At 46.5% G+C, this 20,021-nt stretch overlaps 1 protein-coding gene across 2 annotated transcripts in view; it reads right to left on the bottom strand.

Moving 5' to 3' along the window:
* Positions 1–20,021, bottom strand: part of SHC4 (SHC adaptor protein 4) — a 34,334-nt gene that overhangs the window by 8,666 nt on the left and 5,647 nt on the right. For both annotated transcript variants that reach the window (XM_026856242.1, XM_026856243.1), the window contains exons 2-7: positions 14,820–14,890; positions 7,679–7,742; positions 6,673–6,792; positions 4,973–5,026; positions 1,710–1,761; positions 250–376 (exon numbers count right to left, since the gene is read on the bottom strand). In XM_026856242.1, the coding sequence (XP_026712043.1) occupies positions 250–376; positions 1,710–1,761; positions 4,973–5,026; positions 6,673–6,792; positions 7,679–7,742; positions 14,820–14,890 (488 nt within the window). The remainder of the gene's footprint in view (positions 1–249; positions 377–1,709; positions 1,762–4,972; positions 5,027–6,672; positions 6,793–7,678; positions 7,743–14,819; positions 14,891–20,021) is intronic.

The following is a 20,021-nucleotide window of genomic DNA, read 5'->3' as shown; positions in this document are numbered from 1 at the left end:
TAAGGAAAAATACAGCTAGATTCTGTGTTATGCACCTGTACAAATGTCACAGAAATCAATGGAGCTCACTGGAGTAAGCCAATTTTAGTCTATTATACTCTGTACATACAGCATATATTCCAATTATCATACATCCAGAAAGCATATCCAAAGCATCTTATTTATGGATCACTCTTTGGAGTATATTGTTTTCCTGAAAAGTCCTAAAGAGAAGGAAACCTCCAGTTAAGTGACTGAGAATGTGCTGACCTTTCATTAGATGTAACCAGGCTAGATGGGTTCTTCAGGTACTGTTTGAACCGGAGCTCAAAAGCCTGCCCTATGGTGTTTATCACCTCCTGTGCCATCCCATTGGGACATTCCAGTATATGGCATGCTGTAAAGAGACACCTCACTTTAAGTAAATGCACTTTATACCAGAAAATAGAGACAAAAGCTATATTGCTTACAGCAGAAAAGCTGGGCATGAAATTATGCATCTAGATAGCTTTAGGACATTATACAGACTGAGATTTTTTTTATGTGTTGAGGAAATTGCTCTAGGGATTTTTAATCATACTATCAACTTATACCTCAATAAAAGAAACCCTCCATTTATGCTTCCTTCATGGAGTGTTCCCGTACCTCCTCCTTTTTTCTCCTTGCCCGGCAATAAGCTGAAGCAGGGGAGAGAACCAGCCCTGCCAGTGTGCAGATTTCATGTGAAAGTGCACGAAAACACAAGTATGGGTGGCTCTGGCAGCCTGGGGCAGGGCTCCTTCGGGGCAAGACTATGCTCCTGCCACCAGTCCTTGTTCTCACACACAACCTGAGGAAACTCACTCCAGAAGGGAGTGCCCTGTGCCCAGGACCAGCTCTCCCCTCTGCAGAGCCAGAAGAGATGGCACTCAGGGATGGTGCTGGGCCAGCTGCCAGCCCTGCCTGCAGGCTGCCAGGGTACAGGAGTTCTGCACATCCCAGCATCAATACCGGGACTTACTGGTGAACTCTCGGGGTGCCCTAACTTAATCAAAATAGCAGTGAGGGAGCTACAGAGTCTAGCGGTGGGGGAGGCCAGACTGTAAGGCTCCAGCCCAGCTTCTCCAGAAAACATCCTGATCTTCTGAGCCGTCCATGGCACCCCAGGAGTGAGCTCTCCTGTGAGCTGCCACTACCAACTTCATAGCCATCAGCAGTGTTGCTCTGGCGTGAAAGAAGCAGCCAGAGGTCAGTCTTTCTTGTACTGTAGGCAAATAATGAGAGTGTTGGAAAGGGATTTTATCCCCTGGGTTAGCCTCCAGAGGCAAGAAGCCCTCCTACCCCACGCTGCCTTCCAGCAACATACCCCAGAGTCTGGGTTAGGTGAGGAGGTTCACTCAGGAGCCTGCCCTCATCTGGAAGTTGTCTCAGAGCAGGGCAAGCTGTCCGCCTTGCCAGGCTCTGCCATTCTTCCCCGGGCAAGTCTGGCTTGGGGAGACCCCTACCCCTGCATGGAGCCAGCAGCTACTACAGCTTTAGTCTGACCTGCAGATTCTCACTTTGTTGCACAAAGAGTACGATGTTTAAAGCCACAGCCTGCGTATCATCACCGATATCCATACAGGGAAGTCAGAAATTGTACAGAATATTGAGCTGTTCAGTAGCTTTCTCATTTTAAACTCAAACAATTCCTTGGTACAGATAAATCAATCATATAAACATGTATAACAATCTGAATATTGTTTCCATACCTCTCTGATTCACCGGATCTTTTGCTACATAGGCGACGTAGTCTGTTGTATCCTATAGGAAAGAAGACAACAAATGTCTTTAAAGTTATCATTATTTACACTCCTAACACCATAGCAAAGCAACTGAGTATACAGAGATATTTTTAGCTTTAAAAAGTGTGCTTCTTTCAGGGAAAACAACCAGAGGTGCTAGCAAAGTGGGCTAAGGGAGAGATCAGTGACACACTGGCAGCTATCAACACAACAGTTGTCCTGGAATCTTTTTGTTGTAATAAATGCACTAGACCATTTGCCATTATTTGGGTCTTCAATAAACTGTGTATTCAACTGTGAACTCTGAAGCAGGAGCAGAGTCACAACTTGTACCTCATCAGCAGGCAATGCTGCTCTCTTCTGCTGCTCCCACAGAGCTCGAAGCCTCTCCTGTGCAACCCATTAGGGCTGCGTGACTGCCAGACACAGCTTTTAGCTGGGACAGTTCTGAGTAATATCAGCGGAAGGTAAAATAGTGCTAATATCCCGCAAAGGACAAATTAGAATATTCCAGATTTGTAGTATGAAGATTGAGTTATGAAGGCACCTTAGAGAAAATCCGATCTTTAAAATACTGCAGAATACAAGAGGTATCTGATCTCAATTGCTGCTGCGTGATTTTAGTCTGGTTACGATCAGGTTAAATTACTCTGGATCTCAAGGCTGCTTCTGAGATCAGACAACCTCAGCATAATCAGTTGTCTGGTTCAGATTCTCTCTCCAGCCAACACTGAAATAATCCTCACTTTTTCCTGTCAAACTGAAAAAGGCACTGGAATAGAAAAATTAACATTCCTAGTCATACGACAAAAGCAAAGAGTAGCCCGATAACTCAGCGTTGTAGTAAAAACGGTAAGGTAATGAATAACATTCTTTTAATTATTAAAGATGCATTTTGTTATTTTGGATCTTTAAGGTGGGATGGAGAAAATGCAATTCGAGGCTTAAAGGCATGGCTCTCCTGAGGGAAGATGCAATCAGCTGGCAGGAAACAAGGCCCCCATTTGCAATATGCACAAGAACAATCATTTAATAATTCACAATGAATGACACGAGAGGCAGGTCTTAGGGCCAGCAGAACTTGTCCTAGATAAATTTATTTTTTTTTTAAATCTCCAAAGTTAATATCATTAAAAAAACAGAAAGCTAAATATTTCTTATGCATTTAGTGAACTCAATTTCCTTCCTTTTCCTCTCAGGTTTTTTCTTTAAGTTCATAAATATTTTTAGGATACAATTTTTTAAGCAAATTAGATCTAGAAAACAACTAGAAACTAAAGTAACTGGAGCAGTACCTGCTATTTTTTTTTCTTTGTAATGTTTATGTACGTGCATGGGTGACTTTGATTTAAAATAAAGCCAGAATAGGCTTTATTCTCGGCAGAATATTGCTTACTCCTTAACAGTGCAGAGCAACACTGAACTGTGCTCAGACCCAGAAGGGGCAGATGGAGAGACATGACCTGTGGAAACTATCTCCCATTTTAAATGAAAAGGGAATTTGGAAAAATTACCCGAACAAGGTGCCAAAATTGCCCCTTATTTGAAGTGCCACTAGATTTATGGTTACTCCTGCTGAGCAAGAAGTGTCACCAGCTGCACCACCAAGCCCATTTCCTGCAGCACATCTGTGTGCAAACACATCTCTTGGTGGTCCTGCCATTAAGCACTGACCAAACCCAGCCCTGGGTAGCCTGTGAGATCTGACGGGATCACTGTACAAGACTAATGCAGTACAATAATATTAAAAAAAAAACACCTAAAAAAGGTAAAGAAGCCTTGGAGAATTACTCATCTAACCCGCTGAGCAGAGGTCTGAAAACACATCCCTGAATTTTCCAAACTGAAAATGTTACGTAAAGACAAACTAGACCACCAGCATCTAGGACATGGTACATACTTCAAAAACAAGTCAGCTTAAGGACATATTTAAATTGTTTAACTATCAAGAAAGCTATTTGGAAATGAAGCGTTGTGATACTCAGCACAACGCTTGGAGCCACCTGGAAATGCCCATCAGGAGGGGTCTGCAAAGCCCAAGGACTGTACCGCACAGTGTGGTGTATCAGGATAGCACAGCTATCTAAAGGTGAAATTTGAACTTCTCAGACTCTCAAAATGCCTAATTTGAAATGGAATCTTTAAGGACGTAGTCCTTTGGCACCAGGCCTGCGGTACACCTCCCTTCTGGGGGCAGGGCTGACAGCACAGAGCCTGCACACGTGCTCCCTCCCCACTTCCCAGCCCAGCTCCAAAAGAGCTCCAGTTCTCAGGCAGCTTGGGCAGCATCTCTGAGCAGAGCAGAGCAGCTGGGCTCCTTATGTCACCCACATGGCCCTCCAGAGAAGATGCGTCAGCCACACACAGGGCCAGCTCCCCTTGCCTGCTCCTAAATCCAAAGAGGCAAATCTGTCACATGCCAGTCAAAGCTGGATCTGGCTTCCACCCCAGTGTTATCAAGAGCATGACCCAGAGCCTTTCCTTTTCCCTGGTTCATAAACAGAGAACAGAGAGACATTTAACAAAAAAAAAAAAAAAAAAAAAGGGCAGAAAATTCAAAACCGATTAAAAAATACTGTCTTCATACCACATGGAGTGTGAAATTCAGAATGCTGGCAGGGCTGGGCTTGCTTAGATTCAAAAGGGAATAGGGCATGTTTATGGATGACAAGTTCTCTGCTTACAAACATTGCAATAAAGAGTTTGGAAGAGCAGAGAAAGCCTTTTGCTTGAAAACATCGATTGCTTCATGACTACGATGCTAGGAGAAAAAGCTGTATCTGCAGGAAGAAGGAGGTGATGTCACATGTGTCACAGAGGAGCTGTTTGACTCAAAATTCATCTAAAACATTTAGAGGTGCCAGCGCTGACTGCTTTTGTCACAGGTATTGGATTACAGGGACTACAAAATTAATACAATTCATATGTTCCTGTGTTCTTATTTTTAGATCCCCAAGTCTGAGAGCTTTTGAATGAACTGAGGCTTCACTGATGGGCAACAGGGAAGTTAACGATACGTATCTATCAAAGATCCACCGAGTCTATTCCATGTCTCCTTTCCAGTCTCGATCCCTCAGTTTTCTCGCATTATTGGTCACGATCTGGCAATGCAGCGCACTCTGTTAGTGCTTGTGGATAGGAAGGGAAGAAGCAAAGTATTTGCCGGTACTTTTATTCTCATAATAATTTCACTATACCTGCGGAAGTATATCTTCTAAATCAATACTTACTGGGTCGCCTCCAGAAGCAAATGAGATGGACTGCATGTGATGGTTGGCAATAATCTGAAAAGCATGACAAAGTAGTTAAAACATGCTCGTGTGCCACACGTTCAGAAAACAGCAGAGCCTGTATCTTCATAGAGCAAGCAGTTAAGTTCATGACAACCCAATCCACTAATACGTGCACATATCATTTGTGAAGCAAGGAGATAAAAATAGGAATATTTTTGAAACTACCCATCCACGTTTAGTAATGCCTAGATCGCTGTGTAATCTTCGTTAAAGGGTTTTCAGAATGAATTCAACCACCAACTTCTAACCTGGTCAGAATGAAGCTAAATGAGACTTTGAAAGGGGAATAACTGGAGACACTGGATGCATTTACACAGTCTTGAGATATTAATTAATTTTAAACTTGCCAACAATTTTATTTAAATGCCTTTTACAAACAAGCCCCGCTGACACTCTGATCATATTCTCTCTCACCACTAGCTCTAAACCGTTAGCTGGTAGAAATGTCACTAGCCAGATCGAGCATCAGCTTTTCTGGATTTCAAACACTACCTCATCTCTGGAGACAAACTGATCTTTACTGTAAAATCAAGTGCAATAGATTATGCAGGTGTGAACAAAATGAAACGTGGTGGTGGCACAAGAATAGCATAAATAGTGTTTTCCATTTGCAAAGGTCGAGTAATGAAAGACCTAGAAAGAATTTCAAGACAGTGCCCTGCACGCCCATGGGTGCAGTGACTGGGCACATCAGTGCATTTGGAAGGAGATCCAGGCAGCCAGCTTTTGGCCCTGTTACAAACAGGAACAGGTTAAAAGGGCTGTATTTTAGCTGTCAACCCCCAGAGTTTCACCCACTGTAGGGAAGCGCTTTGCTGCTGTACCTGAAAGGAAGGGAAACCTGGTGCCATAAACCCTCACCCTCCTAGCACAGAGGTCCAAGGGGCAGGAGACCTCTGCGGGTAAACCCCCAAGAGCTGTTTGATGCTCCGCATGGCATCAGCTCAGTGTGGGGATTCCTCAGAGCCACCGAGCCCAAACTACCTCCCTGATCTTCCCCTGCTCCAGCTTGGAGTGAAACCTGCTGCTGGCCCTGGGAGAGATTGTGCTGGGAGCTGAAGCCACCAGCTGATAGAGGAATTAGTGGGCAGGACAAAGCTCCTCATCGCATCCGCCAGGAAGGGAGCACTCCCCAGGGCAGATCAAGGGAACACATCTCGATGGCGCTCAGAGACTTTGTATAGGATAACTGATTATGCACATATATTACCCAGCTGTAAAACAGCTTTGAATAACACCAAAGTCAAGCACTGACTCATTATTTATACCATTTTTTTTTTCCCTAGGACTTGTCAGAAACTCCAGTTTTGATTTTGGTTTTTTTTTTTTCCTTGTTTATTAGGCACTGCACAGGCAGAGACACACACAGAGAAACAGTCTGCCAAGTGCTTAAGGATCCCTCCCCATGGAAGACACCATCATAAACAAAAAGGGCATGTGCTGCATATCCAATTCCTCCAAAGTGCTCTCATTTTTAAATTCAGAGGCATCATGTAATTCAGCTCTACAAGGCATGCACAAGAAAACTTAAAGGGTGCTGCTTTCCCTTCAAAGCACCCGGCCTTTCCTTCAGAAGCCACAAAAGGAGGAGAATACAGTAGCATGGAGAAAAGGACACGGATTTATATGTATCCTACCTGCTGCGTGTCAACATTAATCAGAGTGAGGCTGCTTGTTGAAATGGTCAGCTTTATATTGACGCCAGAAAACTGAAGGTTACTTTTGCCAAGTACAGAAGACAGAAACTTCACTGGAGGCTTTGAACAAAGAAACAAAAGAAAGAGGCTGTCAGCTGAGTCTGTCAGGGGCGAAAATATATCAAAGTCAAGTGGATTTTACAATATCTTATTGAGAATTTCAATGGAGCGAGGCTTGATCAAATGCAAATAGATCTTCTAACAAATATCAGCTTTGAATACAATACTTGTAGGCATGGTTTTTATGTCAATAATGGGGAAAAAAGTTTTAAAGCAAAATCCCAGTGAGCTAAATGTTATAGCTGGCTCAGTAATTCAGAATGTGTAATTCTCCTGCTGAACTTGGCTTTGTTTCTTGAGGATGAAGCATTTCTAAGTAAATCAAGAAATTCTCTCATGTATTCATTTTTCAGGAGCAAGTTCATTCTTCCCGAGCCCCACAGTTACAGAAGGGAATCAGTAAATTCCACTGGACGTGACCCAACAGCAGCCACTGGCATTGCCCCTCACTGCATCCCGGTTACTTACTAAGTGATCAGCCCATTAAACCCTGCCATTTTAGTTGTGGTTAATTTTTATATATATGCAAATAATCAGGTAATCCTCTGGTCAATGATCTCCCTTTTACAATAAAAAAAACCCCAAAAACCAAACCAAAAAACCCCTCCAATATTTTACCAGCCAGAACCTAAAACTTGTAAAGCACCAAGTGCTGCAGAAGGCTGGTAGGAGAAAAACTATGGGCAAAGTATTAATCCTGAAGAAAATAAGGCAGGGCAAACCAAGTGGGCTAACACCCTGCTACAAGAGCTTTCATGTTATACCGAGTGCAGATGGATTAACGTGGACTAACTCCAGCATGGACTGAAGTCTGTTAGGGAATCTTGTATCCAGCTTATCAAAAGCAGATATAGAAAATTAATTATTCCGCTAAACCAGTATTTACCTTCCGCTTTTTTATAGCTCCATTTGTACCTGATACAGCTTCACACAGCCGGCTTATTGCTTCCCTGCAAATAGAAAAGGACAGCACAAACTGTTGGATCATTTCACACGCATCATCTGTAACAGGGCCAGCAACTCTGCAATTTATTGTTATCATCCCACTTATAAACACGTAAATGTTCTGGAAGGTCTTTCACACTTGTTTTTCCTTCTTCTTTTCTCCTACTATTAAGAAAAAAACTGTTTAACAAAATACAGTGATTCAGCAGCCTGGTTTGGGTCAATTCTTCATAAAACACATCGGCTTCACCTAATGAAAATTTGTTTTTAGAGAAAACCATCAACTAACCACAAGAAACTGAAACAACCTTCAAATCCTTTTTGTCAGTATGGTTGATAGGTCTCTTGCTTGGCAGGGAAGATCCCATCCCTGCCTTAATCCATCTTATTTAGAGCAGCACGGGTGTGCTGACTGAGCCCAGCCAAGTGCCCTGATTGCCCTTCTGATGTTTGGGGTGTCTCTCTTTTTTTTTTTTTAAAAAAAAAAAAAAAGGATGTAGGTCCTTTTTTTTAAAAAAAAAAAAAAAGTGTAGGGGAAAAAAAGGAGGTGTAATCAGCTTTTCTAGTTCTTTTTCAAAGCTGAGGTCTCAGTTCCTATCTTTCCATCTCTGGCAGGTATTTCCCAAACTAGAAGTCCTTTCCCACCACTGACTGTTCTCTACAGGCTCCTCTCAGTTAGGGAACCAGAAGGGTAAGGCATGAAACACTCACAGTGCTTAATGGTCTGTATCAAAGACAGCTAAATCACACACAACAGAACAGCGACATGCTGCGCCTGAACAAAGAAAACTCTGATATATGCTGAGGCAGGTGACTGGTTTGGACATAGAGTGGAGCACTTCACTGCCCTGACCAAGGTTAGTACAGCAGCTGGAAAAAAACTTTTGCTGGCAGTCACAGGCTTTCTTCCCCTGACTGTTACTCACTGGTTTGAAGTCAACAGGAAAACGGTGACTTACTGGGCTGGGACGTGCGTAGCAAGTTTCCTTAACCTTGCCTGCACGTCCCGGTCTGCGCCCCAGGCCCGAGGTCTCCAGCGCCCCTGGCCCCTGCGCGGGGCTGCGGAGCGAGCTGAGCTGCTGGCCCCTGGTCACCCTCCCAGGCTGCGGTTCCCACCTTGGGCAAGTTCACTTTGAGGTTGTAGCCTCAGCCTTTCTCTCACAGCTGAACTCAAGACTTGGGCTTTCAAGGGTTGGGATTTTGTTTTGTTCTTAAGGGCAAGGGAATTAGTTTGTTTAATTATTTGTTTATATTACTGGATTATTATCCGAAGAGCTAATTAGGAAATGAGCTAGTTAGGAAAGTTCGTCTGTTTTCAGATCCTGGCGTGTGTGGGAGGAACACACCACCGGGCTTCATCTCCTGAGAAAAGTTTTGGTTCAGAAGGGCTGAAAAAATATCAGGAGATCGCAAAACAGTGAGGAGCTCCAGCCAGGTAAGTCCCATGAAGCAGAGGTGCCCCAGTGAGGGGCGCGGTTCCCCCAGAACCCTGCGCCATGCCCGGGGAGCGGCTCAGACTGGGAGTAAAGGCAGCACAGTGGCAGTGAACCCCAGCACTGCTGCTCCCCCTGCTCCGTGCCCCATGGGCTGCGTGCCGAGAGCACAGAGAAACTGCCTCAAGTCTTCCTGCAGGAGAACGGCCTGAGAAATTTCACCTGGAGACCGTCAGATGAATGCAGACCTTACCCATGGCAAAATAATAAAAATGTCATCAATACGTCCTGAGTGAAAACAGCAGGGAAGAAGAGGAGACTCATTGTGGGCTACACAAGATGGGTCAGAAAGACAACCTTTTAAACACTGCCTTTTTTTAGTGTTTTAAAGCAAACCACTTCCCCCTACACAGCTGAAAATAAGCTTTTGAAGCAAATTCCTGACATCCTTCTTCTTACCTCCTGTTTTATTTAGCTGTTACCAGTGGAAAGGCCAAAACTTAAAAAAAAAAAAAAAATGGGAAAGGCATCCTGCAGGATGATCTTGCAGATTCCAATAATCAGCTTGGAAAATGAGAGCTCATCTTCTCATTCAATATTAAAGGAAATTAAAATCAGAGCCAAGACATTAAGGCTACTTGGAGCCTTCAAGTCTAGCTCTACCTAGAAAGAAAACCAGATATAGAACAAATTGGAAAAACAGGGAAGTCATCTATTTTGGTGACAAATGAGTTCTCACACACTTCAGGCAGCCCATGTGGAATAGGAGTTGTAGGCAAAGCTGCCAGCAAGGGACCCTGCCCCTGTAGCCAGTGTGGTGACTGCCCACTGCACCACACTCGGAAGCATTTGTCCAGCAAACAGGAACCAAAAACCAGGCAAATTGTTTCTACTACCTCTCCTTGGTATGGGAATTCATCTCCTCAAAGACGTTTCTTGCCTGCGTACCTCCGGGTGGTTTTCCAGGTGATCTAACTAACGTTCTCAAATATTATTTTAGCGGTGTGTAAAGCAGCAGTTTGGTAACACCTTGCTGCTACAGCCGAACACTTCGGTCATTCCCATGGGGCAGGCGGAGCTGAACTAGAAGCCACACCGTACATTAGGAAGAAAAGCGACTCTGGACCCGTCCACGATAAACTGAAATAGGATTTAGTGTATCTGTGCTTTTCTTCCTGGAAATCTGCTAATAACTCATTCTTACAGCCGTTCATTTTCAAACAGTTGCTTGGGGAAGTCTCTGCTTTTAGCTCTGCCGGACGGGATACACCTGTGCGCAGCTCACATAGGTAACTGCCTTGTCCCTGGATGAATGTGCAGCCTTACGGCTTCTGGCATCTGCTTGTCCATTTGGTATCTTCCAAAGCTGAGGCAACAGCAGAAAATGTGACCTTGTTATTCCAGTCATGTTGCTGGGTTTTCTTTTTCTCCTCATCATTCATCCCAAAGCAAAACATTTCAGGGTTGGGTTGTTTTTGGTTTTTTTTTGGTTTTCTTCTAAATCACCCTGAATGAGATAACTTCACTTGTGTACTCGGCAGCAGCTCTTCTCAACTCTGGGAGCCACAGAATGAAATTAGGAGAGCTGTGAGGAATTCAAATTGTTCTTGTAGTTTAAGGCAAAGAAAATCTTGCTCCTCGACTCCTCAGGCATCTTCTGCCATTTGAAATGGAGTCACTCTCTGTCGGCTCTGCAGTGCCCACACGATTACATAAATTGGTCATTGTTTCATTGACACAGTTTTCACTTTCTGTAGTGAATGGAAGAGATTTGGGTCAGTTCTTTTCACCATCCTGAAAAAAAAATATTCCTCTGAAGCACTTTGGTCCCCTGGGCTGTCACCAGGAGCAGACCTACAGCAGAGGCAGAGGTCCTGCTCCTGGCCCCAGCAGATGCGCATCCATTGCAGGGGGAGTTTCCCAGGAGTTATTCTGCTGGGCACCAGTTCAATGAGGATCAAGGCTGGCTCCGTTCCCTGAGGACACCTCTGTGGGACCCAGGAGGTGGGATGGGGAAGCAGGACCATCTCTCTGCGACGCGGACGCCGGGGCTGCTGAGCACACAGCTGTAAGAAGCTCCTCACCTCCCGGGCTGAGATCCACTGAACCAGGACAGTGACACAGCCCCCACGCAGCTGAGTGCTACGGGACACAGTGCCACAGGAAATTATTGCCTTCTCCAAAAATATCTGGTGCAGGCTCCCAGCCCACTGCTCCCTCTGGGTTAGCAGCCAGCTGGGCTGTGGTCACTGGGCAAGGCCCCTGTGGGGCAGGAGGGAGACAAGGACAGCCCCATTTTTGGCATCCATAAGCCTTTATATCAGCTCAGCTGTATGGTCTACAGGTTTTCTCTGGGTGTGCACCTCTGGAGTGAAACCCACAGCAGATGCTCCTCCCAGCGCACGCACATGCAAGAGCACGGCCCTGGCAGTAACAGTGAGGCACTTTGTTTATTGTTCCCCCAAATTAGAGTAAAAGACGAGAGATGGGCTGATGTAAGCAAGTAAGCATGCTGCGGAAGATTTGCTTTTAAGCATCGAAGCCTCTGCCTACACCATCTAACAGAAAGGGATTGTGTGGCTCAACAAAGTTGAAATTAATCTTCCAAACAAAGTCAGCCTTCTTCCACCAGCCCTCCCCAGCAGCACGCTTCAGGCGCCCTTCGCCCTTCACTGCCTGACCATTTTCAAGTTTACAAGTTAAGATCTGAGATACAGAATCCCTTTTCCCATAAATGCCCAAATACAATAACTAATAATAAACTTGCTTTAGCCGAAGTGGGAGCCATGTAAGAGGACAAGAGCTGTAGGGCTGGATAAGGGAAGTGCACGTCAGGGTCCAGCAGAGGCAGGACCTGCCACAGCACAAAGGCAACAGCCTGAACACGCCTTGTACCAAGAGCAGCAAGCACAGCACGTTTAGGGGTGACCATTCAAAAAAATACAAAGCCTCTCCAGCGGAGGAACCTGTTAACACTTATTGTTACTTCTTGGTGTTACTCTTGTCATCCACACGGCGTTTGGGATCACAAATTTCTGCAAAATGGGAGAGATGTCCTAAGAGCATGTGAGTTGGGTCACGGGCAGGCAATAGCACACAGCCGGAAAAGAAAACTGTCGTGGCAAAAATCTCCTCTGCCAACCTTCTCACGCACAGCCACCGAGAGCCAAGGGTAAAGAGCGCCTCAGCGCCTGGCCCTTCCCTTGCCACGCTGTGGTCATTGGGCCCGACGGCCACACGGCATCTCTGCACCCCACGGGCATGCACAGCACTGGAGCGGCCACCTGCTGCCTCCCCCGACCCTGCGCCTGGTAACCAACTGAAAATGCAAGAAATGAGAAAATAAATCCTCCACGCTCATCTCTTATGAGCCCTCACGGCGCTTTGGCAAACATGAGTTTGTTGATCTTTCTAACATTCCTGTGAGGTAGGTAAATAATTTATTTAATTTTAGAGATCAGGAGACTAAGAATTCAAATGCACATAAAGCAAGGCAGGGAGCAGACATAATTGGAGACCCTTTCTACATCACTTCAGAACAGAAGATGCCTCTTTGTTTAGTGAAATGCCACTGGAGTAAAAATATTTTTTACCCCCAGTACAAGTAACAGAGATGATTAAAATGGGATCATTTCCAATCACTCCCTGGTTGGTGCATTGTGCATGCTGTCTATAAAATTACTCCCCTGGGAGAACAATAGGGGAATAATCAATGCTATCTTCACTCCAGTCAGCTTGTAATCGATCTGTGAAGTTTGCACGCATGAGCTCAGCACTTCAGCATCCAGTTTGCAAACAGTTTAAGTTTTGAATTTCTCGTGCACAAAAGAGCCCGTTAAGGTCAGCGGTGGCATTTTTTTTGAAGGAGATGGAAATATTTCCATTGTTAAGTTTTCACATATCTCCGGTTAACAAAACCTTACCATCCGGGCCAAATTTAAGTTGGCAAGCTCTTGTCACATAGTAATTCATATTCGTTATTTTCCAGACAAACCATCCGAAGTTCTATTTGCTAAGTGTAGCAGCATACACACCCCGGGTCTGACAAACGGGAGATAACCCCACTCTTTGGCCAAGGCTGTTGAGGAATACAGACCAATGGCTTGGTCTGAATGCACCGGGCTGGTTGCTTTGGGACAAGCGTACTACACGGCTCTTTTTGATCAGTAAATGACTAGGCTGAGGGAAGTATATTCGTATCCCAGGCAATTCTTCGTATACACATGCAGGAACTGGGTGAGTGCGTGCTTATGCTGATTGTAAATGTCAACAACCGCTGATTTTGAATATAAAACAAATCGGGCAGCTTTGGACTGTGTTATAAAGGCATTTAAGGACTCAAGTTTTTCAGTTGTTTCCTTTTAGCTGGTAAGTCTGGGAGCCAATAGGTGGAAACGCAACACTTATCTCTTCATGTTTCTTTCCTTTCTCCAGGATTTCTTTGATACAAACACTTGAGGAAGCAAAAGAGCATCTGTAAATCATCCACCAGCAGGAAGAAAGAGATGGGCAGGCACAGGAAACCTCAACCACATTCCTGGCATCCTCAGCATGAACCATGCTAGAAAAACAGCTGAGGGGAGGAAGGAACATGTCTAAGGCCAGGCCAAAATACTCTGCACCCACCCACCCCTCCACAAAGCCTTTGGAGGTGCCGGGATGCTGGGTGGGTGCTGGGGCTGCCCAGCAGAGCACTAGTCCTGGCTGCGGGACCATGAGCATATCCCAGCAGCATGCAGTGCTCTGAGCTGGAAAGGGTGCTTATTTTGAAAACTCCAACACTCCTGCACTGACAGACTTACATGAGAAAACATAAACTGGGGTTTTCTGTTCCTGACAGGACATTTCAATAACCCTACAGGTGCATGTCTCAATAATCTACACCCAGTGACTAGCAGCAATCTGCAACAGAAGTTGCAAACTTCTCGAAAGACAATAAAATACTTCACGTTTAAAGCACATTCAGTTGTATCTGAGAGTGAAATATTAATCTTTTTCTGATTTGCAGCCTGGAAACTTATGTCTGCAGTACAGTTGGAAATGGCTGTATTTCAACGTGCTTTCCTTGTGACACCGCTTCCAGCTGAGCCTGGCCTGGGTGCAGACGGGGTCAAGCAAAGTCAGAAGTCTGATAAAAATTCATTAGATGCCCATGGTGGATTGAGGAGCCGATGGCACTTTCTGCATCAGGTGCGAAGCAGCAGGGCAGAGAGGCCTGAGAGGATCCAGGCTCACCACCTCGGCCACCCACAGCCACAGTACCGCCAGCTGGTGCACCCTGTGCCTCGGGTGAGCTGGGCGGGCAGCGCTGAGCTGAGCTCAGCTGAGCCGAGCCTGGGAGCATGGCCTGCCTGCTGCTGGTACCCAACTAGCTGGGGCTGTCTGTACCGTGCTGCGACTGCAGGGGGAGGCTCTCTGCATCCAGAACAAGAATTGGGAGAGAAATAAGATCTGCGGCTGAAACAATTCATTTTCCAATGCAAATAGCCTATTGTAATGATCAAATAACTCAAATCATCGCTTGGGAAAACACAAAACAAACTCCTATTCAAAATTGTCTCAGAGCTTGGCACGCATCCTTGGCTTTATACAGAAATGAGCACTTGGGATTTTCATTCTTGGGTTGAATTTCAGTTTGATACCACCTACCTGGTGACTTGCGTTCGCGTGCCAAAGTCCAGGGACCTCATTGACTGCAGCACTTCAATACAGCCCATGTACTGGGGAAAACAGAGAGACAGAGAGAAAGGAGAACTTCATTAATATCTAGCACGCAGGGAAAAGGAGGATCACAGAAGGAAGCAAATGTGATTTCAGTTCACTAAGTATATGCAAAAATGGAAAATCAAATGATCCACCCTAAAGCTGCTTCCTAAATAGATCTCATTTTACTGAAAAGTGTAGAGATGAGCAATAAAGAGACCAGTGGCTTCAACAACATAGCACAAAAAAAAAAAAAAAAGGTAAAGCACTCCGGGGACACAAAATCCAATCATTCCTTTTTTTCCAATTCTGCTTATTCTCACTGATTAGCTTGTGGCACTGAGCTGAGAGGAATACGTAAATGTTGGAGGGAAAATCCACGGGACAAATGCACTCAGAGCCCCCATGCAGAAGAGCTCAGTGTCCCTTCAGAGCAGCGGAGGCATTACTAGGCACATGAGGAAAACCACTGGCTCCATGCTGCTGCACGTCTGATGACAAATAACCTCTGCAGAAGATGAAGGAGGTAGAGTTGCAATTCCAGCTCAGAGCAAAAGCTCTTAAGAGCCTGCACTATAAACTGACCTGCTTTAAATTAGAGGCTGACTCCTAGACTTCTGTTGCATGGGGCAGAGCTGGGGGCTTTCTCTATACTCGTTTGGGATTTGCATAGGACTAATTTTCAGAAGCACCAAGAATGCGATAGCATGTCAGCCCATAGGCTCCTTTGGTGTTATGTGCAAGCCTATGGAACATTTTCAACTCAATGAAGTGTGTTAAGCTAAGTCTATCCACTGAGTTTACCTCTCCAAAATATGTCTTACTAATTCCTTCAGCAATTCTGTAGATACCCATCTCTTTGCTTCAGAAGAGCTTTAACATCTCCCTTTCACAAGGCTGGCATAGGTCTGGGTCTCTCAGTTTGCATCCTCTCTTCCACAATGAATTCCTCCCGAGGGAGAAGGGCTTTGGGGAGCATCCTGCAGTGCCCGTGGGCTGCAGCCACAGCCTGCCTGTGCAGACCTCTCCTGCAGGTAGTCAAAGCCTCTGGGATACAGCAGACAACCTCCAAATCCCAGGCAGGGACATGCATGCTCTGTCCTCTTGCTCTGAACGGATGGAGGAAGCACTCTCTGTCCAGGGAAAAGTACTGTATTTACCTCCTCTGCCTCACTTTGCCGTGAATCAATTTTTCTGCTGGGCCATTCAGGGGGGGTGGATTTAGGTATCTGTTTCAGCTTTGGAGACTTTCCTGAAATGAATGTCTGTGTTAAAAAGAGAACGTTATGTGTGCAGTCAAGCAGGGATTCCACAACAATTGTATTATCCCTGTTTTGGTTTCTTTCCAGATAGAAATGTAACCCTTGGGAGAACTCCAGATTTAGGTCAGAGACCTGGAAGGACATCAATAAGAATCTGAAGGGTTAGCAGAACTGCTTCCCTAATGAACGTTTAATGACTTTGTAAAGGACTCTGAGAGCTGTCTTACTTGTTAAAGATATTCCTGCTTAACGGGAACAGAGCGAATGAGGAAAATATGTCTAGAGCCTCAGCTTGTAGCACAGCAGCGACCTCTGATCCTACAGTATAAGGTCAAGCATCCTGTGAGCTGGTTGGCTGCCCCTCTATCCTTGGGAAAAAAAAAAAAAGATTTAGAGGAGTAGGTGAGTCATATGCTGATAAGTGAGTCCCCACTGCATCCTGAACAGATGCGTGGGAAGCTACTCTAAGCAAAGATGAAAAAATCAATATTAGGTTTTTGCATAAGTGACCCTGAGTGAAGCTGAACTTATCAATGATTCACAAAAGGCCTTTTTTTTTTTTTTTTCCCTTTAAAAGCCTGGGTAGGGAAGTGCATTAACATGCCACCTCACTGCATCTCTCATTTATTTTAGCTGCCATTGGTTATCTAAACCAGCACAGTTACTAATGGCTGAACCATCACATCTCAGTAGGAGGGTACAGAGAAGCAGCAGAGCCCGGGGCAGGGGGACGCCTGGGGACTGGGACTGAGGAAGTTGGAGTCACAGAAATGGGGAGAAACCCATGGAGCACAAAAAAGGACAATGGGATACCAGAGCCTATTCAAGAAAACAAAAGACACTCTCTGAGCAAGAAAGAATAATTAACAAATAAACAAGGAAAAAATTAACCCCTCCATAGCTGAGTCCCAGAGGAGTACAAGTCCAACAAGGTGTATGAGAGAAAGGGGAAGGCAGGAGCAGCCTGTCTGACTTCTGTGTGCCCGGACTCCAGTTCAGGTGGTGCCCCTACGCCCCATCCTGTATACCCCAAACAGCAGCTCCCACAAAACGCTGGTGGGCTCATCTGGGGATGCAAGGTTGAGGCCAGCTCCTGCCTTCCTGCAGCAGAGAGAGTTAAGCTAAAGCATCAGCAGGGCAGCAGCCAGAGCTGCCCTCCCGCAGCGCCCAGGAGAGGAATCCCCAGCAGCACACAGCCCTTGCCCCAGCCCAAGCTATCCGCCAAGTGTTTTTGTAACACGGTGACAGCAATACTGAGGATTCAAATGTGGTGTCCAAGGAAGGGGGTTAATCTTCTGAAGGCCCACAAAGAGGAGCACACTGAGCTGCTGGGGGAAGCTGGACACGGGCACAAGGGTGCTGTAACCAGCCTGGGACAACAAGCAAGGATACAACTGCAGAATTCAGCTACCTACAGTAAAATAAAATGCCAACACTGAAACAAGCTGAGCACTAAAGACTTGACATCACCAATGAAAGTGGATATTGAACCCACTGATCTGTCGGCAGCAGGATGGATTGCTCTTGCTGGGTCGAGCAACAGCTCTCGGAAGGGAAAGAACAGACTCGCTGGTCCCTGCTGCAGAGGGAAGGGCTCCTCTAACAGCGATGTGCTCAGAGCTGTCCTCTGTCCCCCTGCAAAGGGCTGGGGACAGCATCAGCACCAGGGGCTGCTGCGTCTCTTGGTGCTTGAATCTGGAGGGTCATCTGGGGCCGGGTGCTGTTTCCCCACACGGCCAGGATAGCAGGGAGGCGGCGGGGAGAGAAGGGTGGTTACTGAAGACGAACCCATCTTTTCACATCTATTTACAAGAGATGACGGAGAGTGACTGCAAACAGGATGAGGGGCTGTGTGGGAGGAGATGTGAAGGCACTAGGCAGGCACTAGCCTGAATAAGCTTTTCAGGCACCTTCTAATCCAGACCCACGTCTCACTGCACTCCTTGCCATAACGCAGCCAGTGGCTCCAGCTCCAGCTTGAATGACAGCCAGTGATTCACCCGCAGGAATGATACAGGGAGCAGCACACCGAGCTCCTAATTAAACAAATACAGCTGCAGCCTTGCAATTTACCTATTAGTTAAAAGGCATTAATTCATGCATAATGCAAAGAGCAGCTCCTACAGACCCCCACAGCCAACTAACAAAAAAAATCCAAGCAACAGGATTTGCTCGCAGAGGCAGTCAGGTAACACGCTGCTGCAAAACAGTCTCTGTCCAAACAGATGCTGAGACTACGTTCAAATTCCCTAAAAATAAAGCACAGCCTCCTGAGCAGGAACCAGCCACAAGCAGCAGTACTGTGTGTGCGCACGAGCATGGGATCTGAATTCCATGCAAGCATTTATTTTCCCAGCACTGCTTCAACAAGGCACTTTTAAAGTGAGGGGAAAACCACTTCTGAGCTTCCCATCATCCTCTTTCCTTGCAGGGAAGGGCTGCCTGGGGTGGGTGCTGCCCCACAGAGAGGGGGGGGGACACAACTCTCTGCCATGCAGGGCAAGGTGGCTGCAGAGCAGCAGGAAGAGTTTCACTTTGATTTGCTTGAATAATTCATCTCTAGCTCGCGGTGGATCCGGTGGGAAGACTGGGCAGAAGCGAGCAGCAGCCACCAGCTCATGGCAGGACCACAGCACCGGAGTTATAAGGAGACAGGCCTCTGCCTTTTCCACCCAAGAAAAATGACTTTTGCCTGTAAGAGCCGCAGTGCTGCCCTCCCTGTGGCTGGCTGACGGGCTCAGGGACACGCTCTCACAGGGTGCAACACCTGATGCGAGATCCTCCCGCTTTTCTGCCCCGGCAGGAAGGTGAAGCACCGGCCTCCCTCCAGAGCCAAGCCAGGGGTGCGGGCAAGGAGCAATGCACAGATCACTCTAGTTCTTGGGGGGAAGTTCTCTCAGCCCTTCCTCAGACGCTGCCTGTGGTGGCTTTGCAGTTGAAAAGCCACTGTGTCCACTGGAAATCAGAGACCCCTACCAGTCAGGCTGTTGAGGAAGAGCTCTGGCCCAGGTTTGCACCTTGCAGGAGATTCAACCGCCTCGTTGCCCAGCGTGAACCACACTGGCTTCCCCCACCAAGCACCAACCCCTTCCAGAGCCAAAACTGATGCCGGCAGAGCCGCCCTCCTGCCCCCCCTAAGGGGAGCAGAGAGGCAAAGGCAGCCCAGGGCAGCAGCCCCGCACATCTGCAGGTGTGAGTACCCCAGGGTGCCTGTGAGAGAGTACAAAACCCAGGTAGAACGGGCTGGAAAACAGACTGGACACCTTTAAGGAAGAGAAAGGCCCATTAAAGACCATTCAGCGCATAAAAAAAACCCCACTAGTGGTTTGTCAGCGCTAGCAGAACTCTCCTCATGTGCTTGCCCTGCTCTCACCTTCCTCCCTGGAGCAGCGGTGGTGCAGGCAGCCAGGCTGGGCACGGGTCTGTCCCGCTGCTCCTGCCCACCAGCACGGCCTCTTCCCTAAGGGGCTGCGAGCTGTGGCTTCTTGTCACGAAACAGCTTCTGATACATGGAAATCTTCCTGGGAAAGCCTGACCATCTCATTCACAGGTTTTCAGTTTTTAAATACATTTTGAGAAAAACCCAGGGAAAAACTTTGTAAATATACAGACACACACACACATATTTTTTCGTTCTCTTTTTAGTTTTTTTTGCTGAAAACCCACTTTCTGCAGCATGGTGCTCAGGCCAGGGCTCCACGGGAATTGGTTCAAAACTGCTCTGGCCCTGTGCTCCTGGCTGTGATGAAGCAAACGGCCTAGAAACGTGCTGGTTTCTGTTAAGAAGGAATTACCCAGAGAAGTGCACAGGCCCTGGGAGAGGGTGCTGGGGGCGAGAGGCGCAGCCCCCGGGACGGGGCGTGCGCGGGTGGGTGCTGCGGGGCTG

This window comes from Athene cunicularia, assembly GCF_003259725.1.
Source record: "Athene cunicularia isolate RWA chromosome 10 unlocalized genomic scaffold, athCun1 chr10_part1, whole genome shotgun sequence".
In the NCBI taxonomy this organism is placed as follows: domain Eukaryota; kingdom Metazoa; phylum Chordata; class Aves; order Strigiformes; family Strigidae; genus Athene; species Athene cunicularia.
This window is presented reverse-complemented; position numbering and strand designations above follow the sequence as displayed.